General features: G+C 34.7%; 1 protein-coding gene across 3 annotated transcripts in view; it reads right to left on the bottom strand.

The window, feature by feature from the left end:
* Positions 1-1,222: 1,222 nt before the first annotated feature.
* Positions 1,223-26,115, bottom strand: part of LOC117914675 (receptor-like protein 13) — a 47,175-nt gene continuing 22,282 nt past the window's right edge. For 2 of the 3 annotated variants that reach the window (XM_034830105.1, XM_034830107.1), the window contains 5 exons: positions 20,265-20,423; positions 19,921-19,995; positions 5,537-5,692; positions 4,887-5,027; positions 1,223-4,647 (listed from right to left, as the gene is read on the bottom strand). In XM_034830105.1, the coding sequence (XP_034685996.1) occupies positions 2,504-4,647; positions 4,887-5,027; positions 5,537-5,692; positions 19,921-19,995; positions 20,265-20,423 (2,675 nt within the window). In that variant the 3' untranslated portion in view covers positions 1,223-2,503. The remainder of the gene's footprint in view (positions 4,648-4,886; positions 5,028-5,536; positions 5,693-19,920; positions 19,996-20,264; positions 20,424-26,115) is intronic. The other variant, XM_034830106.1, reaches the window with a different exon arrangement.

The raw sequence follows: 26,115 nt of genomic DNA, 5'->3' as shown, positions 1-26,115 counted from the left end.
AAAAATTAGCAACCTTGCTTTGATACCATGTCAAAATATTGTGTGAATGGTCGAATACATTGGCCTTGAGTTTTGTATATTATATATAGACTTTACAAGGATGCTATACATAGAAAGCAAATAAAAGCAAATAAATTCCCGCATCATTCTAGCCCTATACATGTAAACTATAATCTGTCAAATAATGTATGCTAACTGTACAAAATAATAAATGGAGAAATAAGGAAACAATTGTGGGTTAAAATAAGGAAAGATGTGTGGACAGCAAAGCTGTCCTTTGACATAAATAATGTGCTTGACCTTTAGCATTCATGCCTTAATGCCTTAGTCACACTGCTCTCAATGTATTGAAGTATATCATTTTAGCTTGTAATGTTCCCTTGTAATTGTCATAAAAATTACTATGTATCATACTTCTCAATATGCAAAAAGCCATTGATTACCTTTTTCTTTATTTGAATTTAGAGCTTCTCATCCTCTTGACTTAGTTCACACTGATTTGTGGGGTTTTTTGCCCTTGTTGTTTCTACAATTGGTGTCAAATACTTTTATTATTCATTGATGATTTCTCTCAATTTTCTTGGCCTTATCCTTTACATACTAAAGATCAAACTTTGTTTATCTTCATTAAGTTCAAATGTTTAGTTGAAAATCAATTCAATTGTAAACTAAAGTGTTAAAATATGATAATGGAGGTGAATTCAAAGCATTTGTTTCCTTTCTTACTAAACATGGGATTGAAAATCAATGTTCTTATCCCAAAAAACCTTGAACAAAATGGGAGGGTTGAGCACAAAATGGCATCTTGTTCCTTCTCCTTTAAATGACAATATCATAGGCTATAAATAGGTTTATAAGCTCAAATACAAGCCTTATAAGAGTAATACATGATACATAGCTTGCTTGATTACAAAGGTGTTCAACCATTGATTATTTTGAAACATTTAGTCTCATTGTCAAAGCTTTGACAATTCAAATAGTTCTTAAAATTGCTCTTTCCTTTCAAGGGTTGACTCAACATCTTGATGTTCAAAATGCCCTTTTTAAATGGTGATCTCGAAGGGTAGGTGTTTATAAGCCAAACTTTAGGTTTTGTTAGCAAACAATTTCCTTCTCATGTTTGTTGATTAACTAAGGCTTTATATGGACTTAAGTAGACCCCTCAAGCTTGATTCACAAAGCTTAGTACCATACTTTGTGAGTGGCGATTTCCTTTTTCTTGAGCTGATAATTTGGTGATTCTTTGTTACACTGCTAATGAGTTTTGAGTCTCTTGATATACATTGATGATATATTGGTCATAAGTTGTAATTCCTCTCAGGTTTCTTCACACATTGCTTCTCTCAATGCCTTTTTTGCCCTTAGAGATCTTGGTTAGTTTAATTACTTTCTTGGTGTGGAGGTTTCTTTGCTAACACATTGCATTTAAATCAACAAAAGTATATATATGATCTTTTGACTCGCACGGAGATGCTTGTATCAGAACTTATTAACACCCTGAAGCTTTAAGCAAGACATTGTCCTAGTATGATGGTGAGCCTTTGATGCAACCTTGTATCACATCATAGTTGGTGGACTCCAACGTGTGACCATCACCTGACTTGATCTTTTTCTTGCTATTAACAAGGCTTGTCAGCTCATGGCCAAACCAACAACTACACATTGACTTTAAAGAGAATACTCCACTACTCAACGCTCATGGCTTATAGTTGCAGTCATCTTCCTCTATTGATCTTCAAGCCTATACTGATGTTGATTGGGCTTCTTGCCCTAATGATCTCAAGAGCATGGGTGGTTGCTATGTGTTTCTTGGCTCCAACTTAATATCTTGGTCATTTACTAAACAACTAATGGTCTCATGGAGTAATGTCGAATCTAAGCATCAAGGATTAGCCTTTGTTATAATTGAGACACTGGATTTAATTAGTTCTCAAAGAACTTTGCATTCCTCAGTCTGCTCCTCCCTTGGTTTGGTGTGATGATCAGAATACTGCCTATTTTGCATCTAATCCTGTGTTCCATGCTTGGTTGAAACATATTAAACTTGATCTTCACTTTATTTGAGATAAAGTCTTAAAGAAAGATATGCTTATTCACTATATTCCATCTGTTGCCCAAATCGTAGATATCCTTCACCAAACATTTGCCAAGCTCCTAGTTCTTGGGCTTTTGCACGAAGCTTTCTATTGTTCCAAGACCTATAAGCTTGAGGGGCGGAGGGGGAGGGGGGATAGACGGCAGGTTTCTACCTTATCTACCACGCGTGTTCCCCGAGCCAGTATCAATCTTCAAACGCCAAGCTACTTGATGAAGTTTTGTCATTAACAGAATAATGACGAAGAAAACAAAGCTAGTAACTGTTATTATACATAAGCAGCTGGAAGCTAGTTGTTGATTGTTATAACTATAGTTTCTGAATTTATGTCCATGGAACTGGATACTAAAAATAGCTGAATAACCAAACTAGCTGATAGCTTCAGAGTATTGGAAGCAATATAGTGACTTAAGTATATAAGCGAGCTGACAGCTTGTAGAACAAATCAGAAGCAAAATCATAGCATGAATATATACATTCCTCGATGAAATTGAACCACCTTCGGCGCCAATAAGGGTTAATATAAAGAACAGTAGCAAATCCCAACAAGATCACGATGTATGCTCCAGCAAAACTTGCAGAAAAAACTACTGGGCCATTTTCATACCATTTCTCTTCACTTTCATTCGATGAAGTTGGTGACGAGTAGGGTGGCTCCACAATACTGTTGCATTTTCTTTTTAACAGTGGCCCACAAAGAAGAGGATTGCCATCATAACTAGTCTCTCCAAAAGTTCCGAACTGTGCTTTCATATCTGGAGTTCTACCAGTCAAGTTGTTGTAAGCCACAGAGAACACTGCTAAAAAGTTTAGACCAATCAGTTCTGAAGGAATCTCTCCGCTCAAATTGTTGTAAGAAAGATCTAAGCTCTCTAGTTGAGCAAGGTTTGAGAAACTTTTTGGGATGGAGCCTGTCAACCAATTGTGAGACAAGTTCAATGCATGAATTGAACTTAGCTTTCCTAGTTCATATGGGATTTCACCTGATAGATTGTTCAATGATAGATCTAATCCAGACATGAAATTAAGGATGTCACCTTTATAGGAGCTAGGTCTGTTCTTTGTAATGAACTCAACTTCAACTTGTTCATCATATCCCTCATCCTCTCGGATGCCGTAACCAGCTTTCTTATAATCATTGTCTATATAAACCATAAGGCCATAAGACGGATAAGCTATTCCTTGTGCAAACACATGACTATTTTCCTCTATTTCCCCGAAGTTTATAAGATGGAAGCAGGTGGGGATTGATCCAGAAAAAGAGTTTTTGGAAAGATCCATCAAGCTTATTTTAGTTAATAGACAAAACTGTTCTGGAATAAAACCACTTAAATGGTTTCCTCTGAGCAGAAGAATCCTTAGGTTGGGAAGTGCGGCGATTGAATCAGGAATGCTTCCAGACAAGTTGTTATATCGAATGTCCAAGGTCAATAGAGATGAGGAATTGAAAAAATTGTCTGGTAATGATCCTGTAAGTCTGTTACCTTGCAAATGTACATGCTCTAAGTGTTGTAGATTATTGCAGGAAGGAAGAGATCCTGATAGAGCATTGTAGGAGACGTCAAAAAAGCCAGATAAAACTAGCTCACATGGAAATTGCCCTCTGAAAAAATTGTTGTGCAGAACCAGTGTTCTCAATCTTGTCATGTTGCCTATCCAGCTTGGGATCTCACCAGACATGTAGTTGTTACTAACATCTAAGAGACTCAATTTCGGGCTTCTGGAGATTACATCTGATAGGGTTCCCGTGAACTCATTATTGTCCGCATGCAAAGATAGTAAACTCAAGTTGAAATGTCTTGAAAATAGTTGACCATGAAACTTGTTGTTTGATAATTTCAAGACATACAACAAACTGATGCAACCCGAAACCAATTCCTTTGGCAATTCTCCCGAGAAATGATTTGAGGACAGATCCAATTGATATAAGTGCATCATTTCACCAATTGAGGATGGAATATCACCTTCAAGAACATTATTGGATAAATTCAGATGATTCAAGTGAGGAACCATCTCTGCTAAGTTTTCTTGAAACTTCCCGTCAAGCTGGTTGTCTGAGACATCCATCCAAAGAAAATTTATATTCGGATATGGTGTTACATGAATTTGACCCATCAAAGAGTTATTCCTTAGCTTCAGAATCTTTAACCCTGAATTGTTCTCCAACAACCAGCTGGGAAACCTTCCTTTCAAGTTATTGTGGGAGAGATCAAGTACTACTAATTTGGATTGGCTCTGAAGAAACTTAGGAATAGAACCAGTGAACTTATTTAGGTTGCATTTGGACAATACAAGGATCTTCAACTGAAACATGGGAACCCAATTTGGATATTCAGTCTCTACCTCAAATTTGTTGTTATCACTTGCAAGGGAAACTACTTCGAGCTTTGAGTGATTAGCCAATGAACTGAAAGAGAATGAGCCCTTGAAACGATTATAACTAAGATCTAACAGTCTCAGAGATGTCAGATTGTGTAAACATGAAGGAAGGACCCCTTCAAAGGTGTTTTGACTAAGGTCTAACTCTTCAAGGTTCTTCAGTTCACACAAGCCTGCAAAAGAAATTAAAACAACTATAAGCTCCTTGATTTTGTCTTTGTTTCAAGATATATACATGTTTTGTCACAAGAGTCATAACTTTTTTTTTTTTAAAAAAAAAGTAATGTGCATGTGATTTATGGAAAGCTGTAGAGACAGTGGAAAATCTCTTCGATCGGTTTTCCAGTTGCACATTGCTCTGCCATTACAGATAAGAAGTGACTGTCATGACAGATGTTTACAGAATATCTACCTTGAATGGGTCCACTGAGATTATTCTGAGCCAATGACAAAGACTTGAGAGAAGACAATTTCCATATAGATGGAGGAACAGTTCCAGTGAAATTGTTTGCCCACAATTCTAATTTCTCCAAGTTGCTGAACGTTTTGAAGTCTCCCAACAGAAAAGTAAGAATAAATAGTGTTAAAACAAAATGGAGAATAGTTTAATTTGCAATATCGGTTTTTAGAGGTGATTTGTGGCTATAAATATTTTAGATGAGAGATGTTGATCAGTTGATTTTATCTCAATATTTAGAGCTCCAAATTTCTTAGGTTAACTACTATTGGATAGATATGATAAAAGACTGAATAAAAATAATCCAAGGAAATCCCAAGAATATTATTAGCAAGGTGATGACATCCAGAACTGAACTGACGATCAGTGTCACAAACTCTCCTGAGAAGCAAGTTACTAGTCAGAGATACTTGATGAGTTCCATTAAGATGAACTAAAGCATTCTACATCACAATATGACTCTTCAATAATTTTCCATATCTATGAATCTTGCCCATCATATAATCATAAGATTTCAACTCCTAAGCTCCTGTCTCAATTATCTATAACCAAAACGATCATAAATATTTTATGTATAATACAAAAGAAATCTTAATTACACATACCTTGGTCAGAAAGCATTCCTTCCATGTGGTTGCGGGCAAGAGATAAAGATTTAAGGGCCGGGAGGGAACCCAAAGTCTTCAAGATATCCATGTCAAAATTGTTCAAGGATAGATCTAAGTGCTCTAGTTTGCTCAACTTCAACAAACTTTTCGAATCTGAGAATATTTGAAGGTGTGGTCAATTATAATCATCACTTAAATCCGAAGAATACACTACGAAATCTATGTATATTTGTTCCATATGTAATTCCACTTAAAATTTATATGTGGAATATGATACGCTGCTAAACAGGTTCTTCCAATCGCTTCCTCAATGAATACTTAGAAATGCAACTAGGAAAATGAATCCAAAGAATGTAGCATTCCTCATGATTTAGAACTTAGCTCAGTTCACCAAGTCCAACAAAATGTTATCAAGTTGCAACCTTGTTTTACCATGAAGTGGAAAATCATCATCACTGCAATCATATTCATTTACATGGACAAAACTGACATAATAAGATCAATAATCAAATCTATGATCATATAAAATTGAGTCAAAAGCTTGAACCTGGTGGGTTATCAATATACACATAGTAGAATGATGACTAGATTTGAGTTAGTCTGCTCTAGAAATGGTTTCAGTCATCTCCTGCAATCAATCTATTTTCAAGATTCTAGTCAAGATTGCATCTAGTATTGAGGAAATTGAACACTGTCTTTCTTTACTAGGGATAGGGAAAAGGAAGAGAGATCACTATAGGATAGCATTGGATCCAAGAGTGAAGGCAATCTAGGTGTTGGGGGATCTTTAAAGGAATGGACCTTCATTTGTTAAATTACTGTGAAGGTTTCCCATGGTGTCTATATCATGGGAAGGTGGTCCCATTGGGGTTGGATCAAGTTTCAATCTCTCATGACAAACTGAAGTTCATAGCACAGATCATTTCAGTTGGTGGATAGTCCTCAGGTTCCTCCTAGAGATGTTTGGATATGATGGCTATAGCCTTTGATGGTCTTGGCAAGGGAACTAGGGGAAAGTGTTGTGGTAGGGGCAACACCGCGCCCCCCCCCCCCCCCCTTCCCTTCTCTCTCTCTCTACTTGGGATCCCATGGTTGGGAGCACCATCAGGATCTTTGAAGACAGAGAGATCTACAAATGTAGTGTATTAGAATAGGTTGACAATTTTATTTGCTCCAAAGGTCATTGGTTTGAGACTGCTCAGTACCATGAGTTTCATACTAACATGTTGAAGACACAAAATTTGAAGCTCAAATAAGTATGTTTTGAGTTTGAAATTAGAATAGAGTAATGGCATTATAAAATTCATAATTTAGTTATAATCTAAACTTCTTAGGTTTTTTACTCTACCTTAGCACTTGAATCTTTCAAGAACCTTCTTAAAAGTACTTTTGGTGAAAATGCAAGGTGTATTGATCCACTAGCCTTAACAAGATGTTGAGGTGATCCACTAAGGGGCATGAGATGCTATGTTTAAGGACATGAAGGAATTGTGTATGTGGAGTAATGTTTTAAAAATCAGATTGGACCAGCCGGTTCAACCAGTTGAACCGTTGATTGTTGAACTAGACAAACTGGCAGTTGAACTGCTGACTTAGTGAATCAGGCCATCGATTCAGGCTTAGACCCTAGTCTTTAATGGAAATTCTTTTGTGCAAAATGGGCCCAATATCTTAGATGAAAATTGGGCAGGTGGGCAATCACTTGGGGTGCGCACACTATGTAATGCTTTGGGCAAATGGACATTATAAAGCCATTTAATTCCTTATGCGATTCCAACATGGGACTGAATGATGCAAGGGATGACTAAGAAAAATTCATAAGGGAGAATACAACATGGGGATTGGACCCAAGGAGGAAAATATCGTGTATCAGAGGGTATCGACACGACATTTCATGGAGAAATATCGGTCCGGCGATACATTTCGGGATAAATCCCGAGAAATCGGCGATATCTCGCGATATATCGGCGATTTTTCCCGATATATCACATGGTTAACGCGGGTCAACGGAAGTCAAATGCGCTACAGTAAGTCAATGTGCTACAGTGCTCGCTACAGTGCCTTCTCCTTTTGCTTCTGAGGGGATTTGAACCTCAAACCAAAAGGTTTGGGGTACACCCCACTTACCATCCGGGCAAACTTGCCCTTGTTATATATTGTGCACTAAATTTATATATACTTAAACTCATTATATAAAGAAAATATTAAAAGAATATTTTAAAGAGCAAATTAATTATAATTATTTTATAATTAAATGCAAAAATTTCTTTTAATTGATTACCAAAAATATAAAAATTATATAATTTTCTTCATAATGTTTTTAATATCATTAATAATTAATTAAATATTAAAAAATTATATATATATATATATATCAGAATTTATTTTATATTATTAAATACAATTGAATTAAATGGATCATAATTTTAATATTAATATATATTTTAAAATTAGACATATTATCATCAAATATCATAATATTATATGTAATTTAATAATAAATGTACACTTATAAAATTCATATTTTTATCAATGCATACAATATTATTATAACATATGATAAATCATGTTATACATATATCAAATTTTTCAATAAAATAACTTTAAAATGTCTATTATACTTCTAATTATATTATTATGAGATTTTTCTTACATTTTCATGAGTTTTTAACAATTTTAAGTCTATCTATATTTTTTTCCAAAATATCAGCCGATATATCTCCGATATATCCGTAAAATCGAAGTACCGATATTTTCATCCTTGATTGGACCTAATGAACTTAAGCTTAAGGTGTAAAAACAACCCCACTATGTTGTTTATGCCTAATGTAAACATTTCCACAACAACAACAAAAGAAAACAAGATTCTTTTCAAAATTTTTATAATAACAAAAATGCAAATAAAATAAGTAAAATAATGTAATATTTTTAAAACTATAAAATAATAGGATATATTAACTTTTAATATATAAATATAAAATTAAATAACTTTTAATAAATAACTTCACATTTAAATATCATATATATTTTATTTAATAAAATGTAAAAATATTAATACATCTATATATTAATTTGATAATATTAAAGATAGAACAATTAAATATTATTGATTTTTAATTTCTTTACATATTAAAAAAAAATTATAGATATTTTTAATTTAATCATATATAAATTACATATTTATGATATCATTGGTTCAACCACTAGTTTGACAATCGGTCCGACTATTGAATTGTGAATCGGTAACTTTTCCGATTCAATGGCCGGTTTATTTTTTAAAACAATAATGTGAAGACAAGTATAAGACTCTTGAGAGTAGGTGTACCAGATAAAGTAAAACTATATTTATTCCTTTCATATTTAGTGGATTTATTTATGGTTGTGTCACATATTGGTTTTTTCATTTGTTGAGTTTCTAGGAGACTCTATAGGTGGTTTTTCCATATATATTCGGTGTTTTTGCATGTTAATTGTTTTCTTATCATCTTTGATTGATTGATTTGTGAAATTAAAGAATTTAGGTATAAAAAACCAAAAATTGGTACAAATTTTATTGACTAACCTATCTAAGAAATGAAGCGTAAGTAAGAATGGAACAAAATTGATAATAAAGGCAATCAAGTCAACGTCAAGGCTCTTTATTGTACTTTTAATGGTGTTAGCGTTGATGAATTTAGAAAGATAAAAACATTTTAATACATTAAAAAGCCTAAGACATATTGATTATAACCATGAAAGAAAATATCGAGATATATCGTGTACCAGAGGTTATAGAAACGATATTTGGTGGAGAAATATAGTTTTGACGAAAGGGAGAAGGTGGAGCAGTTGAGGTCGCAGCTGGGGGTACAGGACGTGTCGCATGCTGGAGGTAACCCACCCACCCTTTCTGTTGAGGTCTCTGGTGAAGAGACTGATGAGATGGCTAGGGTAGGTGATTCAGTTGATTTAGTGGGAGGAGGCAGGGAGCCCTCGTCCAACCATCTGGACGTCCTTGGCTTTAGGTCGAAAGGCCTTTGTTGTGGGCCTAGGTGTGGGCCTAATGTTTTAGTTATCGGGGAGGCCTAGGGTCCTTGTCACGAGTGCCAGGTGGTTTTGGGTCGTGTCTCAAGGCCCATTCACTTAAATGGTCTTAAAAGATGCAGCAAAGGGGAGTCAGGTGTGGGCTTTGGGTCTATTGGAGCTGATGTAAAGGGAGAAGGGGCTTTTTATGGGGACGTGGCTCTAGTCTCTCTACCTAGGGCTCGAAGTGAGCAGTTGATCTCCAAAGTTAGAGGCACAAGTGGAGGCACAAGTGGAGATGAAGATCCCCTTGTCGGGTTGTCGAGGGAGGCGTTGCCATTGGTGACCTCTCAGACGATGGAAAAGGGACGTTTGATAGACGAAGCGCTCTGCGAAAAGGCATCCAGGTACGTCGTTCCTCGTTCTTTTCTTATAGGGGATCGGGAGCTCTCTTCTTCTACTCCTTTTGATTTCGGTCGGGTTGTGTTGAATGAGGGGTCTTTCGATGGTTTGGCTTTCGTGGTTAACGGAGAGGAGCAGATCCCGCTGAGAATCATCCTGGCTGATGGCAGCAATGGGGAGTTGGTCTCTAAGGGGGAGAAGTATGTGGTTGGAGAAGGTGTGGGGGGTGAGTTTGAGGGGTTGTTACAGGATATGGAGAAGAAAGGTTGTCGATGGGACGACAGCTACCTGGCGAGGTTTAGCAAGTTTCTAGGTTTTTCTACGGAAGGCTTTGAAAGTGAAATTTTGAATTTGCTTCTAAGGACCAAGAGAAGAAAATAGCAAAATCTTAAGAAGGGATCGACAGGGTCCACTAAGTTTGAACGTGAATTGAAAAAATTAGAGTGGTCCATTAATTATAATGGAGCGAGAAAGGAAAATTCTCTGGTTAGAAAAGGTGAGGCCAGATTCTCGACCATTAGATGAAGCTAAAGATTTTATCTTGGAATATTAGAGGGGCTAATGACAGAAATAAAAGGAAGGTAATTAAGGCCCTAATTAGGTCGTAAAAAGTGGATGTGGTGTGTTTGCATGAGACTAAAATTCAAGATATGTCCCAGGGAGTTGTTCACAGTCTTGGTGTGGGAAGATTCTTAGGTTGGGGAGCAGTGAGTGCAAGGGGGGCAGCTGGTGGGGTGGTAGTCTTCTGGGATAATAGAGTTTTGGAGTTAGTAGGTATGGAAGTGGGTCACTTCTCAATTTCGTGTCATTTTAAAAACTGTGAGGATGGTTTCTTATGGATCTTTACGGGGGCCTACGGACCTACATTGAAAAGATATAGAGAACCTTTTTGGGAAGAGTTAGGTGTCATTCGAGGGTTGTGGTCTGATCCTTGGTGTATTGGTGGGAACTTTAATGTGATTAGATTTCCCAGCGAGCGTAGTAGAGAAGGAAGATTGTCTGGATCCATGAGGAGGTTTTCGGAGGTGTTTGATGAGTTGCCTTTAAGAGATTTGCCTCATCAGGAGGGGCTTTTTACATGGAGTGGAGGGCTGAATGGTCAATCCAAGTTAAGACTGGATCGTTTTCTGATTTCGGAGGATTGGGAGAATCATTTCAGCGGGGTATCTCAGTGTACTCTCCCAAGGCCGGTGTCTGATCACTTCCCAATTCTGTTAGATGGGGGTGATGTGAGGAGAGGTTCAATTCCGTTTCATTTTGAGAATATGTGGTTGAAAGAGGAGGGCTTTAAGGGTTGATGGCCAGGTTTCAACTTCAGTGGGTCTTATAGTTTTATCCTGACAGAAAAATTAAAGGCTTTAAAAATCAAGTTGCAGAATTGGAACAAGGAAGTTTTTGGTAAAGTGGGGGTGAACATGAGGGTGGCTCTGGACAAAGTGTCTTTTTGGGATGATCAGGAGCGACAAAGAGTTTTAAACGAGCAGGAGTTAGAGGCTAGAAAGGAGGCTAGGGAGGATTTCAAGAAGTGGGCGCTTATGGAGGAAATCTCGTGGAGATAGAAATCAAGAGAAACATGGTTGAAGGAAGGCGATAAGAACACAGGTTTCTTTCATAAGATGACAAATTCTAATAGAAGGAGGAATTGTTTGAAAAAGATTAAAGTTAACGGAATCTGGCTTTTAGAAGATCAAGAAATTCAAAGGGGCGTGGTGAGGGCCTATCTGAATCTATTATCGAATCCTGGTGGCTAACACCCTAGTATGAACAATCTGGAGTTTGACAGTATTGGGGTTGAGGAGGCAGCCAAGCTGGAAAAGATGTTTTCTGTGAAAGAGGTATTTTTAGCCCTTTCAGAGTTGAATGGAGACAAGGCTCCTGGTCTGAATGGGTTTCCCCTTGCCTTCTGGCAGTTTTGTTGGGACTTTGTCAAAGATGAGTTAATGAGATTTTTCAAGGATTTTTTTGAGATGGGTAAATTTGTCAGAAGTCTGAACACCACTTTCTTGGTTTTAGTCCCTAAGAAAGGCGGGACTGATGATTTATGTGATTTTAGACCCATCAATTTGGTGGGAGGTCTATACAAGTTGCTCGCCAAGGTCCTAGATAATAGGTTAAAGAAAGTAGTGAGTAAGGTGGTGTCTCCTACCCAAAATGCTTTTGTTGAAGGAAAACAAATCCTTGATGTTGCATTAATTGCTAATGAGGCCATAGACTCGTTGCTGAAAATGGATGAATCCGGTGTGTTGTGTAAATTGGACTTAGAAAAGGCTTACGATCATATTAATTGGGATTTTCTGCTGACAATGATGGAAAAAATGGGTTTTGGGGAGAAATGGGCTGGCCAGATTAGGTGGTGCATCTCCACTACTTCTTTTTCAGCTTTGATTAACAAATCGCCTTTGGGTTTTTTCTAGAGCACTAAGGGGTTAAGGCAAGGGGATCCCCTATCCCCTTACTTATTTGTTTTAGGGATGCAGGCTTAAGTTGCCTCATTAACTGAGCAATTAGGGTGGGTTTCCTTACCGGTTGCAGGATAAGGGGAAGGGGTGGCAGTGGGATCCAAGTGTCTCATCTGTTGTTTGTTGATGACACGTTGGTCTTTTGTGAGGATTCCCAAGAGCAAATGGCTTTTCTAAGCTGGCTGTTAATGTGGTTTGAAGCCATTTCTGGTCTGAGCATCAATTTGAATAAGAGTGAAATTCTGCCGATGGGAAGAGTAAAGAACGTTGAGGTTTTGGCTTCTGAACTGGGTTGCAAAGTGGGATCTCTTCCTTCCACTTATTTGGGGCTCCCTTTGGTTGCTCCTCATAAGTCGGTGGCAGTGTGGGATGGCGTGGAAGAGAGGATTCAGAAGAGACTTGCCTTGTGGAAGAGGCAGTTCATTTCCAAGGGAGGGAGAATCACTTTCATTTGGAGCACTTTGGTTAGCATGCCTATCTATCTCATGTCCTTGTTGCGTATGCCAAGAGTTGTTAGATTGAGGCTTGAGAAAATCCAAAGGGATTTCCTTTGGGGTGGGGGGGCGTTGGAGAAGAGGCTCCATCTTGTAAAGTGGGTTGTTGTTTGTTCTCATAAAAAGAAGGGCAGTTTGGGGATTAGAAATCTTTCTATTCTCAATAGGGCCCTTTTGTGCAAATGGAGTTGGCGCTTTGCGGTTGAAAGGGAGTCTTTTTGGAAGCTTATTATTAGTAAGAAGTTTGGGGAAAAAGGTGGAGGGTGGAATTCCCGTGAGGTTAGGGAGGGCTATGGGGTGGGGTTTTGGAAGGAAATTAGAAAGGAAGGTTCTCTATTGCTTAAAAATGTTTCTTTCGTTGTGGGGGATGGTAGAAGGGTGAGATTTTGGAAGGACATTTGGTGCGGGAATATTCCCCTTTGTGAGGCTTTTCCATCTTTGTTTGCCTTAGCAGTCTCTCAAGATGTGTGGGTAATGGATTGTTGGGATTCTGTGGGGGATGTGGGAGGAGGTTGGATTCCCTGTTTCTCTAGATCTTTTAATGATTGGGACGTGGAGGCGATGGAGAGGCTCCTTTTGACCCTTCAAGGAAAGAGGCTAGCTGCTGGTTTGGAGGATAGAGTGTTGTGGAAAGCATCAAAGAATGGGATTTTTTCTGTAAAATCCCTTTACAATACTCTTGAATCTAGTTGTGCAGTCCCGTTTCCGTGGAGCATCATTTGGAGCCCTTGTGTGCCTACAAAGGTGGGTTTTTTTGCTTGGGAAGCTTCTTGGGGGAAGGGTCTAACCCAAGATCAACTCAAGAGGAGGGGCTGGATTTTAGCAAACAAGTGCTTCTTGTGTTGTGTTGAAGAGGAGACGATAAATCACATCCTTGTTCACTGCCCTAAGGCGAGGGTTTTGTGAGATCTTGTGTTCTCTTTGTTTGGTGTTAACTGGGTCCTCCTGTTTACGGTTAGAGATACTCTCTCAGGATGGTCCGCTTCCTTTGTGGACAAGAAGCGTGAAAAGACTTGACGGACAGCTCCTCTCTGTTTATTTTGGACAGTTTGGAAGGAAAGAAACATGATAGTTTTTCATAATGAGGTTTTGTCAATTCAAAGAATGAAAAATTCTTTTGTTTGTAATCTCTTCTCTTAGGCTAAGTCTTGTTTAGATGGAGGACCCCATTCTTTAATTAACTTTGTTGATTGGTTGGATTCTAGTTAAAGGCTGGTGAGTGTTTGCCATTTTCTTTTTTGTCTTTTGGTATCTTGTGTATACTCCCTCTATGCTTCGGGTTGCCTTTTAAGCTCCCTTTTTCTAATAAAGCTTCTGTGGGTTTATCTATCAATATATATATATATATATATATATATAGTTTTGATGAAATTTGGGGAAAAATCCCCAAAAATCGGCATCGCAATATATTGGGGATTTTTCCTGATATATCGGATGGTCAACACGGGTCAACGGTGATCAAACGCGCTACAGTGCTCCACTATAGTACCTCCTCAAAAATGCTTATTTTTACTGTTAAGGGGACTTGAACCCCTTGTTAAATATAATGCACTAAACATATATATTCAAAGTCATCATATAAAGAAAATATTAAAAGAATATTTTAGAGAGCAAATTAATTATAATTATTTTATAATTAAATACAAAAATTTCTTTTAATTGATTACCAAAAATATAAAAATTATCATGATAATTTTCTTCATAGTGTTTTTAATATCATTAATAGATTAATCAAATATTAAAAAATTGTACATATATCACAATTTATTTTATATCATTTAATATAATTGAATTAAATCGATCATAATTTTAATATTAATATATATTTTAAAATTAAACATATTATAATCAAATATCATAATATTATTATGAAATAATATTTGATATAATTTAATAATAAATGTATACTTATAAAATTCATATTTTTATCGATGCATATGATATTATTATCGAATATGATAATGATATTATACATATATCAAATTCTTTAATAAAACAATTTTAAAATATCTATTATACTTCTACTTACATTTTTATGAAGTTTTTCTTATATTTTTATAAATTTTGATCAATTTTAGGCCTATCGATATTTTTTTCCAAAATATCCACCGACATATCTCCGATATATCCGATATATCTCCTATATATCCGATATATCCATAAAATCGAAATACCGATATATCCGTGATTACCGATATTTTGATCCTTGATTATAACTCATGAAGGCATTTTTACAATGAAGTTGTGAAACTTGTAAATACTAACTACACAATATCAAATGATATGGATGAATGAAGATGATATATTTTATGAATTTTATATCGAGTTAAGTTATATTGTTAATTCTTACTTTAACTTGGATGAGAAAAATTTTAAGATCTCTCCTTGAAAAATTAAGAATATAGATTCTTTGAGAGTGGATGAGTTAGTAGGCCCTTGCAAACCTATGATATGGCTTGTTCCTCATCAAAGAGATATAAAGGGTACACCTTAAAAGTCTCCTCCAAAGAAAAAAATTGAGTTTGATGATGAGAGTGAACCAGTTCTCACTCAATATGAAATATCCATGATTGCTAAAAAGTTTAATACTTATATGAAACTTAAAAAAAAAAAGGTAAATAATAAAGAAAACTCAAAGAAAGATAAAAAGAATCTCCCCAAGAGTAAAAGAAAAGGAAAAAGTTCAACTAAATCTAATCATGTGGAATGCTTTAATTGTGGGTGGTGGGAATGAGTACATTGCTTTTTATTGCTCTAAATTAAAAAGGAATAAAAAAGTGATGCACGTGACTTTGAGTCCGATGGAAAAGGATTCTAATGAAAGTAATGACAGTCCTAATTCTATTGCATTTGTTGCCTCATTGACTACATCACCTAAAACTAAGCCAAAAAATCAATTAGGATCATGAGCAAGAGGCTTATAGTGATGGTGGCTAAGGTTGCTTTGCAACAGTAATAATATCTATCCATCCATCTATGTATATATATTACCATTCTCTTTGCTGCCATCTTCCAAATATATTCCATTTGCTTTATTCGTATCTATATTGTTTTTGCATATTAGAAACCTTCCTAATTTGTCAATTTTATGACAAAAATGGGTAGAAGTGCCATAATTCGGCAATAGTTGCATTTATATTTGAGTCAAGATATTCTTTATTGTTTATACATTTTTGCTACACATTGCTTTTCACAGGTTTATTGGTTGAGTGTGTGCATATGACAAGTTTTCTGATGAAAATTGCAGTTGAGTGCATGATGGTTAAGACAACTTTAGATTTGAGTTTCAGTGAGGTTAATTTTTGAGAGTGGGGGGCTTCACTGAAATCTTTATGTTATTGCAAAATTTCCAAAAAGGGAGATTATTGATATATTAAATTAGGTTGACAATTTTGTTACAATGTTACAAAATCTGACATATCATACATTCCAAGGGTCTTATCGGTTATGGTTGTTTTAAAGCTATTTCAAAGTCAATTCAAATCCAGGGTATGTATGCATTGGATGCTTTAGAGTATGAGAAATGATATTCAGTTTTAAGAAATTGAAAATTTGGAGAAAATATTGAACAATAAGGCTGAACATGCAATAATGTATAAGGATATTTAAACGTCATGATGAGGACATTCAAACATCCTCCATTGGACATTCAAATAACCACTCAAAGTTCAAATGTCCCGTATAAGACATTCAAACACCAGTCAATTTCTTCATTTCTGTTGCACCCATTTTTCATATTTTTGTTAGAGTTCTTAGTAAATTTGTTTTTGGAAAACCTACTTCGAATATCCTTCTAGGGTTTTGCTATAAAAACTTAAACATTTTAGACTAAAAACTAGGCATGTGAATGGCTATTACTCTACTCTAACTCTCAAATCTTTCAAGAACCTTCTTGGAAGTCCTTTCAATGAAAATATAAGGTGCATCGATCCTCTACCACAATACAAGGTTGAGGTGATCCACTAAGGAGCACGAGGTACTCTGTTGAGAACATGAAGGAATTGTGTCGGTAATAAATGGTATAAGACTCTTAGGAATTAATGTGTTTGGATAAGCTAAAACTATATATATTCCTTTTATATTTAGTTGATTTATTTGCGATCATGTGACTCGTTTTTTTTATTACATCTTATAGAGTTTTTAAGGGACCTTATAGTTGGTTTTTCTTATATATATATCTCACATTTTTATATGTTCATTGTTTTCTTATTATCTTTGATTGGTTGATTTGCGACAGCCAAGAATCGAGGGTTAAAAAACAAGAAGTTAGTATAGATTATGTGGACTACCTATTCATCCCTTCTAGATGGTTTCATAATCAATAATAAAAACTCATAAATCCCAATAACAAAAAAGGGTGATAACTGGAATAATTTAATCAATATGAGATAGGCCTAAAGATTATTAATTTAAAATATTCTATTTAGGCATAAAATTTGTTGACTACATATTCACCCCCTTCTAATTAATTCCTTGAATCAAGAATATAAACTTACAAAATGTATTATGACATACAATTCACTAGAATCACATACCTTTTGCTTATATCAGTTGCAAATTTATTTATTTTTATTTTTATTTTTTATTTCTAGGGTCTATTGTGCACCTAATAATGTTTAATTGGAGGGAGACCTACACGTTTAACAAGAAGAAGATTGGGATTGGAATGGAGTGGAAATACCCTTTCTAGTAGTCTCAAGTTTAATTTTGATGGTTGTTCAATAATAGGAAGAAGATTGCAATTGGAATGGAGTAGAAAGCTCCTATTTCTAGTAGTTTCAAGTTTAACTTTGATGGTTGTTCAATAAAGTCATGTTTGGTTGGTTGGATATAACATGATATAGGATGAGAGAGGGAATATCCTATTTCTAGTAGTTTCAAGTTTAACTTTGATGGTTGTTCAATAAAGTCATGTTTGGTTGGTTGGATATAGTATGAGATAGGATGAGAGAGATAATATAACATATCTCATCTCATGTTTGATTGGTAATAAGATAGGATAAGTCATCCGTCACTTATCCTATCCTATGTTCAACCAAACATAAGATAAAATAGGTAATGAGATATATCATCCATCATTTTTTTTATATCAATTTTACATGGAATATGTTAATCCTAAGTTAAGATATAAGATATATATATCTCAAGTATCATAAATTTATTTTTAAAAATATAAAAAATTTGATTAAAAATGAAATTTGTGAATGAAAAAGAACTTAAAAAATATTTATAAATTTTAAACATTTTAATCGTGAATATGGTTAAACATAAGAGAAATTTCATTTTTTTTAACAAATATTAAAATGCAATATAATTTTTATTTTAAACAAATATTGGACATTGACAAATAATATTTATTACATTTCTTTTTCTTTTTTTTTAATTTTACAAACTAAATATAGCCATAATATAACATATCCAATCATATAGACTTCCTTAAGATTTCATGTCTATTGGATATAATATTTTAGAAATGATATCCTAGGATATGCATTTTCTATCAAATGGAATATGATATCGTAGGATATATATCTTATCCTTATCCTACCAATCAAATGTAGCCTAAAAGATCCGAGGCATATGGGGAATGAAGGTGTTTCTATTAAAGCTAACATTTTAGCCTTTTTGGAAGGGCTGATAGAGGTGAAAACAATGACCATTAATAAATTGGACGTGGAATGGAGTGGGATTCAATAATTATGGATATGTTTGGGAGTTGTTCTTAAAAATGGTTATTTTCTTTAGAACAAAAAATAGTTTCTAACTTAAAATCATGTTTGGCAAATATCCAAATGAAAATAGTAATTTGTTTAAAGAATAGGTTATTTTTTAAAAACAAATTTGAAGTATTTTCAAGTATTATTTGAATAGTATGCCGAGAAACAATTAAAAATATAGAGAACAATTTAGGAACTTTTATCTCATACACAAATACACAATGCCTTCATATATATATATATATATATATATATATAGATAGATGAATTCACAAACGAAATTCTGTTTCTAAAAATAGTTGAGAACCGTACTTTTTTAAACACTGTTCTAAAAAATTGTTTTAAAAAACTTTATCAAACAACCCTATAATTTTTTCTAGTGTTTCTTAGATCTGAGCAGAGGAGGGATTTAGAGGTTAGCCTTGTGGATTTGCAAGACTATTGATGTGGAAAAAGTTTCTGGGGTGCTCTCAAGGATTCCTAGATCAACCTATCAAGTAGCTCATTAGTAAGTTAGGCATGGTGCATGTCTAGTGGTTACAACTTTCCAGGGGATTTTATTCCTTCTTAAGATGGTTTAATTTGTAACTCTACCAGGAGAACTCTCAAGTGATTTTACCTATCTGCCTCATTAATTTTATATTACATTGGATTTTTCTCCATTTTCTTTTTAATAAATTCTTGAAGTATAATTCATCGTTTGTTGTGATTGTTATTCTTTGATAGATGTTTGTCTAACTCATAAAAAATGTGCATTGCCTCTTTTATAGAGCTAATACTTTATGATGAATCATATAGTTGAACACTAAATTGTGATTAGATGTTCATTTCTTAAAGTACACAGAGAATAGGTAGCTCTATTTGTTGCTTGTCTGTGTTAGTATTGCTAGAAAATTTATAGCATTTAACTCTAATACTAGGTTTGAGGCTTTTTTCAGTAAGTGTTTTGATTTCTTATAACTTATTGGGACATAGGAAAAATATAAAAACAATTCTCTTAATTTAATAGAAGACAGAAATAACAGAAAAAAAAATTCCAAAAATCCAAAAAAAAAAAAAAAAAAACTCAACTGCCTAAACTTTCTAGTTAAATATTATTTTGATGATTTGAATTTCTTTGTCACCAAATGTGTAACTGGCATGCATCTACATATAAATTCTCTTTATTAACAAGAAAAACAATGTCCATGAACATTGTATTGGATGGAAGAAGTTAATAAATTCATGTTGCCTCTATATTAAAACTTTTTATCAGGCATATTTTGGCAAGTTCAGGCCATTTTGCATTCCTTGGCTTTGAAATTTACCTTGCATTGTTAAGGAGCCGCTGAATCCATTTGCACTTAAGTCCAACATCACCAAGTTTTCCAAGACAGATAGTTCTGACAAGGAGAAAAAAAATTATTGAATTAGATTAAGAGCTTGTTTGACAATGTTTTTAAAAGGCACTTCTAGGTTAAAAAGTGTTTTTGAAGAAAAATTAGATGTTCGAAAAAATTTAGAAAACATTTTTAAAAAATTGAAAAATTGCTTGTAATGCTTTTGGAGAAATACTTGATAAGCAATTCTCTTAAAAACACTTCACACTCTAAAAAGAGGAATTGATTATAGGTTTTGTTCTTGGTAGATGCTTGAAAAATATGATATGTACCTTGTGCAGGAAAGGGTCCTTCATAATTATAGTCACTTAGAATAAGGTTTTTAAGGGATTTGAGTGCACTCAATTGTCGAATGATGGCATTGCTCAACTGGATATTCAAACTAAGGTCTAAGGTCTCCAACTTTTTCAACCGTGACAAAAGTTGAGAACCTGCAAGAAGAGTAAAAGTTTATAAAAGTAAATCAGTAGCATCTTACCACTTTAACACCTGACCCTTTAACAAATTTATCCACATTTTTTGTTTAGATTCTCAAAGAATTCCCATGCACCATTTTAAGAATGTATAGAGTGCCTCTACGAAATCTAATCATTTTTATTTGCTTTTATTCTTTTATTGAAGGAATTAGTCAAGATCATTGTACAGAATGAGAGAGCCTTAATTTGATTTGAAGCAAAATATTGAAAATTATGTTGTAGACAATTTCCAACTGGAGAAATAGACCACTAGCTGTATTTGGTGAATAAATAGGCACTTCTAAAATTAATAATATTGATATCTATTTTCTTTACACTGTAGCCCATGCAAATACAAATGCATAAAACAGAAGTAAAAGTTGACTTTATCAGATAATAAACATGAAAGCTGGAATTGGGATTTTGAATAATTCATCCGCATTGATTTCATTGATTTACAACCTATTTATGCAAGCTATACAGTAAAGAAAAAATGGAAATATGCTAAGGAAATAACAACAAATAAAGGAAATAGACTAAGAAAATAAAAACAAATTCCTACAATTACTCTTAACTTTCCTATCTTACTATAAATATACAAATCTGATTTGATTTTCTATTCAATCCCATGATTTTAGTCCATAATCAAATCAAAATATAACCAGAAGAAATATTCTCTACTTTCCAACACTCCCCCTCAAGTTGGTGCGTAAATATTATGCATTCCTAGCTTGTCTATTATAGGATTAAACATGATGTTTATGAGCCCTTTTGTGAAGACATTTGCTCGTTGATGTTTAGTAGACACAAAAGGAGTTACATTTTTCTTGGTCTCTATTTTCTCCTTTATGAAGTGTTTGTCCACCTCCACATGCTTAGTCCTATTGTGTTGGTATGGATTGTGAGCAATACTGATAGTAGCCTTATTGTCACAATGGATAGTTGTTGGTCCTTTATACTCCAATCGTAGCTCTCTAAGAAGATTTTACATCCATAATACTTCACAAATTCCTTGGGCTAATGCACGGAATTCAGCTTCAGTGCTTGATCGTGTGACAACAAGTTGCTTCTTACTTCTCCAAGTAACTAAGTTACCTCCCACAAAAGTACAATAACCTATAGTTGATCTTCGATCGTTGACTAAACCAACCTAATCTACATCCGTATAAGCTTCCATAGAAGATGATCATTCTTCTTTAAAAATAGACCCTTACCGGGGGTGGCTTTAAGGTAGCTTTGAATCCTTTTAATTGCTTCTAAATGATACTCTAATAAAGAGTGCATAAATTGGTTGACAACACCAACAACATAAGCTATGTTTAGCCAAGTATGGGGTAAATAAATAAGCCTTCTAAAAAGTCTTTGGTACCTACCCTCATCAATTGGATCTCCCTCAATCTTTGCTCCCAGTTTGTGGTTAGGATATATAGGTGTAACAGCAGGCTTGCACCCTATCATCCCAGTTTCTTCCAAGAGATCAAGTACATACTTTCTTTGGTAAACAACTATGCCATGCTTGGTTCTTGCTACTTCCATGCCAAGAAAATATCTCAAAGTCCCCAAATCTTTTATTTCAAACTCTTTTTCCAAGCGCACCTTTAAACTTTGGATTTCCTCCAAATTATCACTTATGACAATTATATCATCTATATAGACAATGAGAATGGTCAATTTTCATGAGCAGTGAGCATTTAAAAAATAGTGTGTGATCTCCTTAGCTTTGTGAAAATCCATATTTCTTTAACGACTTAGTAAACCGCTCAAACCATATCTTACAGAATTGTTTAAGACCATATAATGATTTCTTTAGTTTGCACGCCCTCTTATTGTTAGATATCCCTTCAAATCTAGGTGGAGAATCCATATACACTTTCTCCCCTAGGTTTCCATGCAAAAAGGCATTTTTAATATCGAATTGGAATAAGTTTCAATCAAGATTAGTTGCTAGAGATAAAAGGATTCTAACTTAATTCATCTTAGCCACTAGAGCAAATGTTTCTTGGTAATTAATTCCTAGAGTTTGAGTGTATCCCTTAGTTACTATTCTCGTCTTGTATCTCTCAATAGAGCCAGTGGCTTTATATTTGATTGTGAAAACCCATTTGCATCCCATAGGTTTCTTTCCACTCGGCAAATCCACCACTTCCCAAGTTTCATTCTTATGGAGTGCTCTCATTTCCTTAAACATGAAATCCCTCCATTTAGGATTTCCTAAAGCTTTTTGTATACTTTTTGGGATGGTTTTTAATAACAAGGCAATGGTAAAGGCTTTATAGTTATGGCCAAGACAATAGTAGGAGACAAAGTAGGCTAGGAGATACTTAGTGCAGGTAATAACACCTTTCCTATTGGCAATTGGAATATCCAAGTCAGATTTAATCAAAGAATTTGATGGAGTTGAAGGATTAAAAATAATACCTTTCTCCAAGGATGGGAATTGACAATAAGGAAGAGAGATAGGATTTACCACATTCTCTCTTTTTCTTCTTGAGTAAACCAAGGGAGTTTTGTGAATTCCAACAACTTCTTCATTCATTTATTACTATTATAATTTTGTGGAGTCATAAGCTCAATGACAAGATTATTCATGATAGGGTAAATTGAATAGATACAGATAAAGATGATAACAAGTTTTCAACTTCTGAATTCTCTCCTTGAAAAGTTGTCTAAGAAAAATAGGGGAAGTAATAAAAAAATTTGATATCCATGGTGATTTCATCTACACCAATTTCATTGATTTACAACCTATTTATACAAGTTGTACAGTGAAGGAAAAAAGGAAATATGCTAAGTAAATAACAACAAATAAAGGAAACAAACTAAGAAAATAAAAATAAATTCCTATAATTACTCTAACTTTCCTACCTTATTATAAATATACAAATCTGATGTGATTTTCTATTCATTCCCATTATTTTAGTTCATAATCAAATTAGAATATACACACATAAATGCACTCATCATGGGAAACTCATCCTAATAGCCAAAACCAATTATCCTTCCAATTAGGAAGTGGTGCACTACAATCTCTAATAGGTTGTTTAGACCCATGAATCAACTGTGAACTAATTGTTTTTTTGCAAGGAACTTGTGACTTGGATCTTCCATGTAACTCCTAATACACCTAAATCACATACAATGCAAAAGATGCAAGCCAGAGTGCTTACAAGGTATAATGCATAGAAATGGGATAAATAAAAGTGAATTGGAACTTTATTAAATAAATAATAAAAATTCACATGTTTATTACATCATGTCATGCTTTTAAGGGCTCCATCCTAACATTCTCCTACTAGCCCTCAAAGCATTATCCAACTAAAGCATACTAGGTACAGATCTAACACCTATGCTATCCTTGTAATCATCAAAGACTCTTCCTATCAATGTCTTGGTGAAGGGATTCACAAGGTTATCCGCAAAAGGTATCTTCTCAACTGCTAAATCACACTTTTGAACTATCTCACAAATCAAGTGGTACTCCTCTCAATGTGTTTACCTTTCTGATAGTTTCTTGGTTCTTTAGACTGTGCCACAGCTTCACTATTGTCACAAGATAGGATCATGGGTTGTACAGCTAAGGGCACGACCCCAAGTTTCATAAGGAACTTCCCGAGCCAAATGGCTTTCTTTGTTGTCTTAGAAGTTACAACATAATCGACTCCATATTGGAGTCAACATTGCAAGATTGCTTCACACTTCTCCAACTAATAGTTGTACTAGTAAAAGTAAGAACAAAATTGGAGGTAGACAAACGGGAATCCTTATCAAACTGGAAGTCTGAATCTGTATACCCTCTGGGTATCAACTCGTCACTTTGGAACTCAAGCATATAATTCCTCGTTCTCCTAAGAAGTATATATTTGACAGTTGTCTAATGTTCTAAGCCTGAATTTAACTGATATCTACTCATTATACCCAAGCAAAACAAATATCTGGCTTAGTACATAACATTGCATACATAAGGCTACACATTACTAAGGCATAGGGAGCCTACATGTGTTTTTTCTCTTCAGGTGTCTTAGAACATTGATACTGAGAAAGAGGAATTTCATGCCTAAAAGGTAACAAACCTTGCTTGAATTCCTACATCATATACTTAATCATAAGATTATCTATGTAGGTAGCTTAAGACGGCGCCAGTTTCTCAGTCTTGCGATCTCTAAGGACCTTAATCCAAAGACTATACTATGCTTCTCTTAGATCCTTCATATGGAACTAAGCAAACAACCAAATCTTAACTGATGACAATAACCTTACATCATTACCAATTAGTAGAATATCATCAACGTACAAGACCATAAAGATTACTATACTTCCCTACACCTTGTGCACACAAGGTTCATCCTTATTTTGATCAAAGTCAGAACTTGACTACCTAATTGAAATATTTGTTCTATGAGCATGATGCTTGATTTAATCCATAAATGAATTTATGCAACTTACATACCATATGTTCTTGGCCTTTTGTTACAAAACCATCTGGCAACATCATATAGATGCTCTCATCAAGATTGTCATTCAAGAATGCGGTCTTGACATCCATTTGTCATATTTTGTAATCAAGATGTGCTACAATGGATTTAAGTATTCTAATGGACTTAAGCATGGCTACCAACAAGAAGGTCTCCTCATAGTCGAAACCAGGTTTCTGACTACAACCTTTTGTGACAAGCCTAGCCTTAAAAGTTTCAACATTTCCATCTACAATTCTCTTTTTTTTGTAAACCCACTTGCACCCTATGAGTTTTATCCCTTTAGGTGTTTCTACCAGCTCCCAGACTTGGTTAGAATACATGGATTCTAACTCTAACTCCATAGCCTTTTTCCAAAGATGTGCATCCACATTGCTCATTGTTTCATCGTAATCTGTGAAATTGATCTCATGTTCCTTTGGAATGGCCTCAAAAGACTCCCAAATACATAAATCAGTCTGGTTGTACAACAACCCTTCTACTACGATGAGGCACCAGTGTACTAGAAATGGGAATGGTTGATACTAGATTCATAGTATTCTATGTTGTTATGGGAGTCTCATCTAGTGCTCTTAAATCGACCTCACTCTTAATCTTATTACTCATCATATAGTCATCTTCCAAAAATCTTGCATTTGTACTCACAAATACCTTTTAGTTGATCTGACTATAAAAGTAATAAACCCTAGTTCCTTTTGGATACCCAATAAACTGACAAACTTCTAATCTTAGTTTCAGTTTGTCTACCTTTGGTCTCAGCACATGTGCAAGGCACCCCCATATGCGAATATAGTGTAAACTAGGTTTATGGCCCATCCACATCTCTATAGGAGTCAAAGTACTAACTTAGATGGAACTAAGTTCAAAAGATATCTAGCAGTATTTAAGGCATATCCCCAAAAGGATGTAGGTAATATTGAAAAACTCATCATAAATCTCACCATGTCCAAAAAAGTTCAATTTTTTCTTTTCGCCACTCCATTTTGTTGTGGAATACCAAGAGCAGTCAACTGGGATATAATCCCATGCTCCTTAAGGAAAGAATCAAACTCATTAGATATGTACTCTCCACCTCAATTAGATTGAAGTACCTTAAGGCATTTACTTAACTAGTTCTCCAATTCCGTTTTAAATTCCTTGAATTTATCCAAGGCATTAGATTTCCTATGCATAAGGTAAACATAACCGTATCTAAA

The sequence above is a fragment of the Vitis riparia genome, chromosome 5 (assembly GCF_004353265.1).
Source record: "Vitis riparia cultivar Riparia Gloire de Montpellier isolate 1030 chromosome 5, EGFV_Vit.rip_1.0, whole genome shotgun sequence".
Classification (NCBI taxonomy): Eukaryota; Viridiplantae; Streptophyta; class Magnoliopsida; order Vitales; family Vitaceae; genus Vitis; species Vitis riparia.
This window is presented reverse-complemented; position numbering and strand designations above follow the sequence as displayed.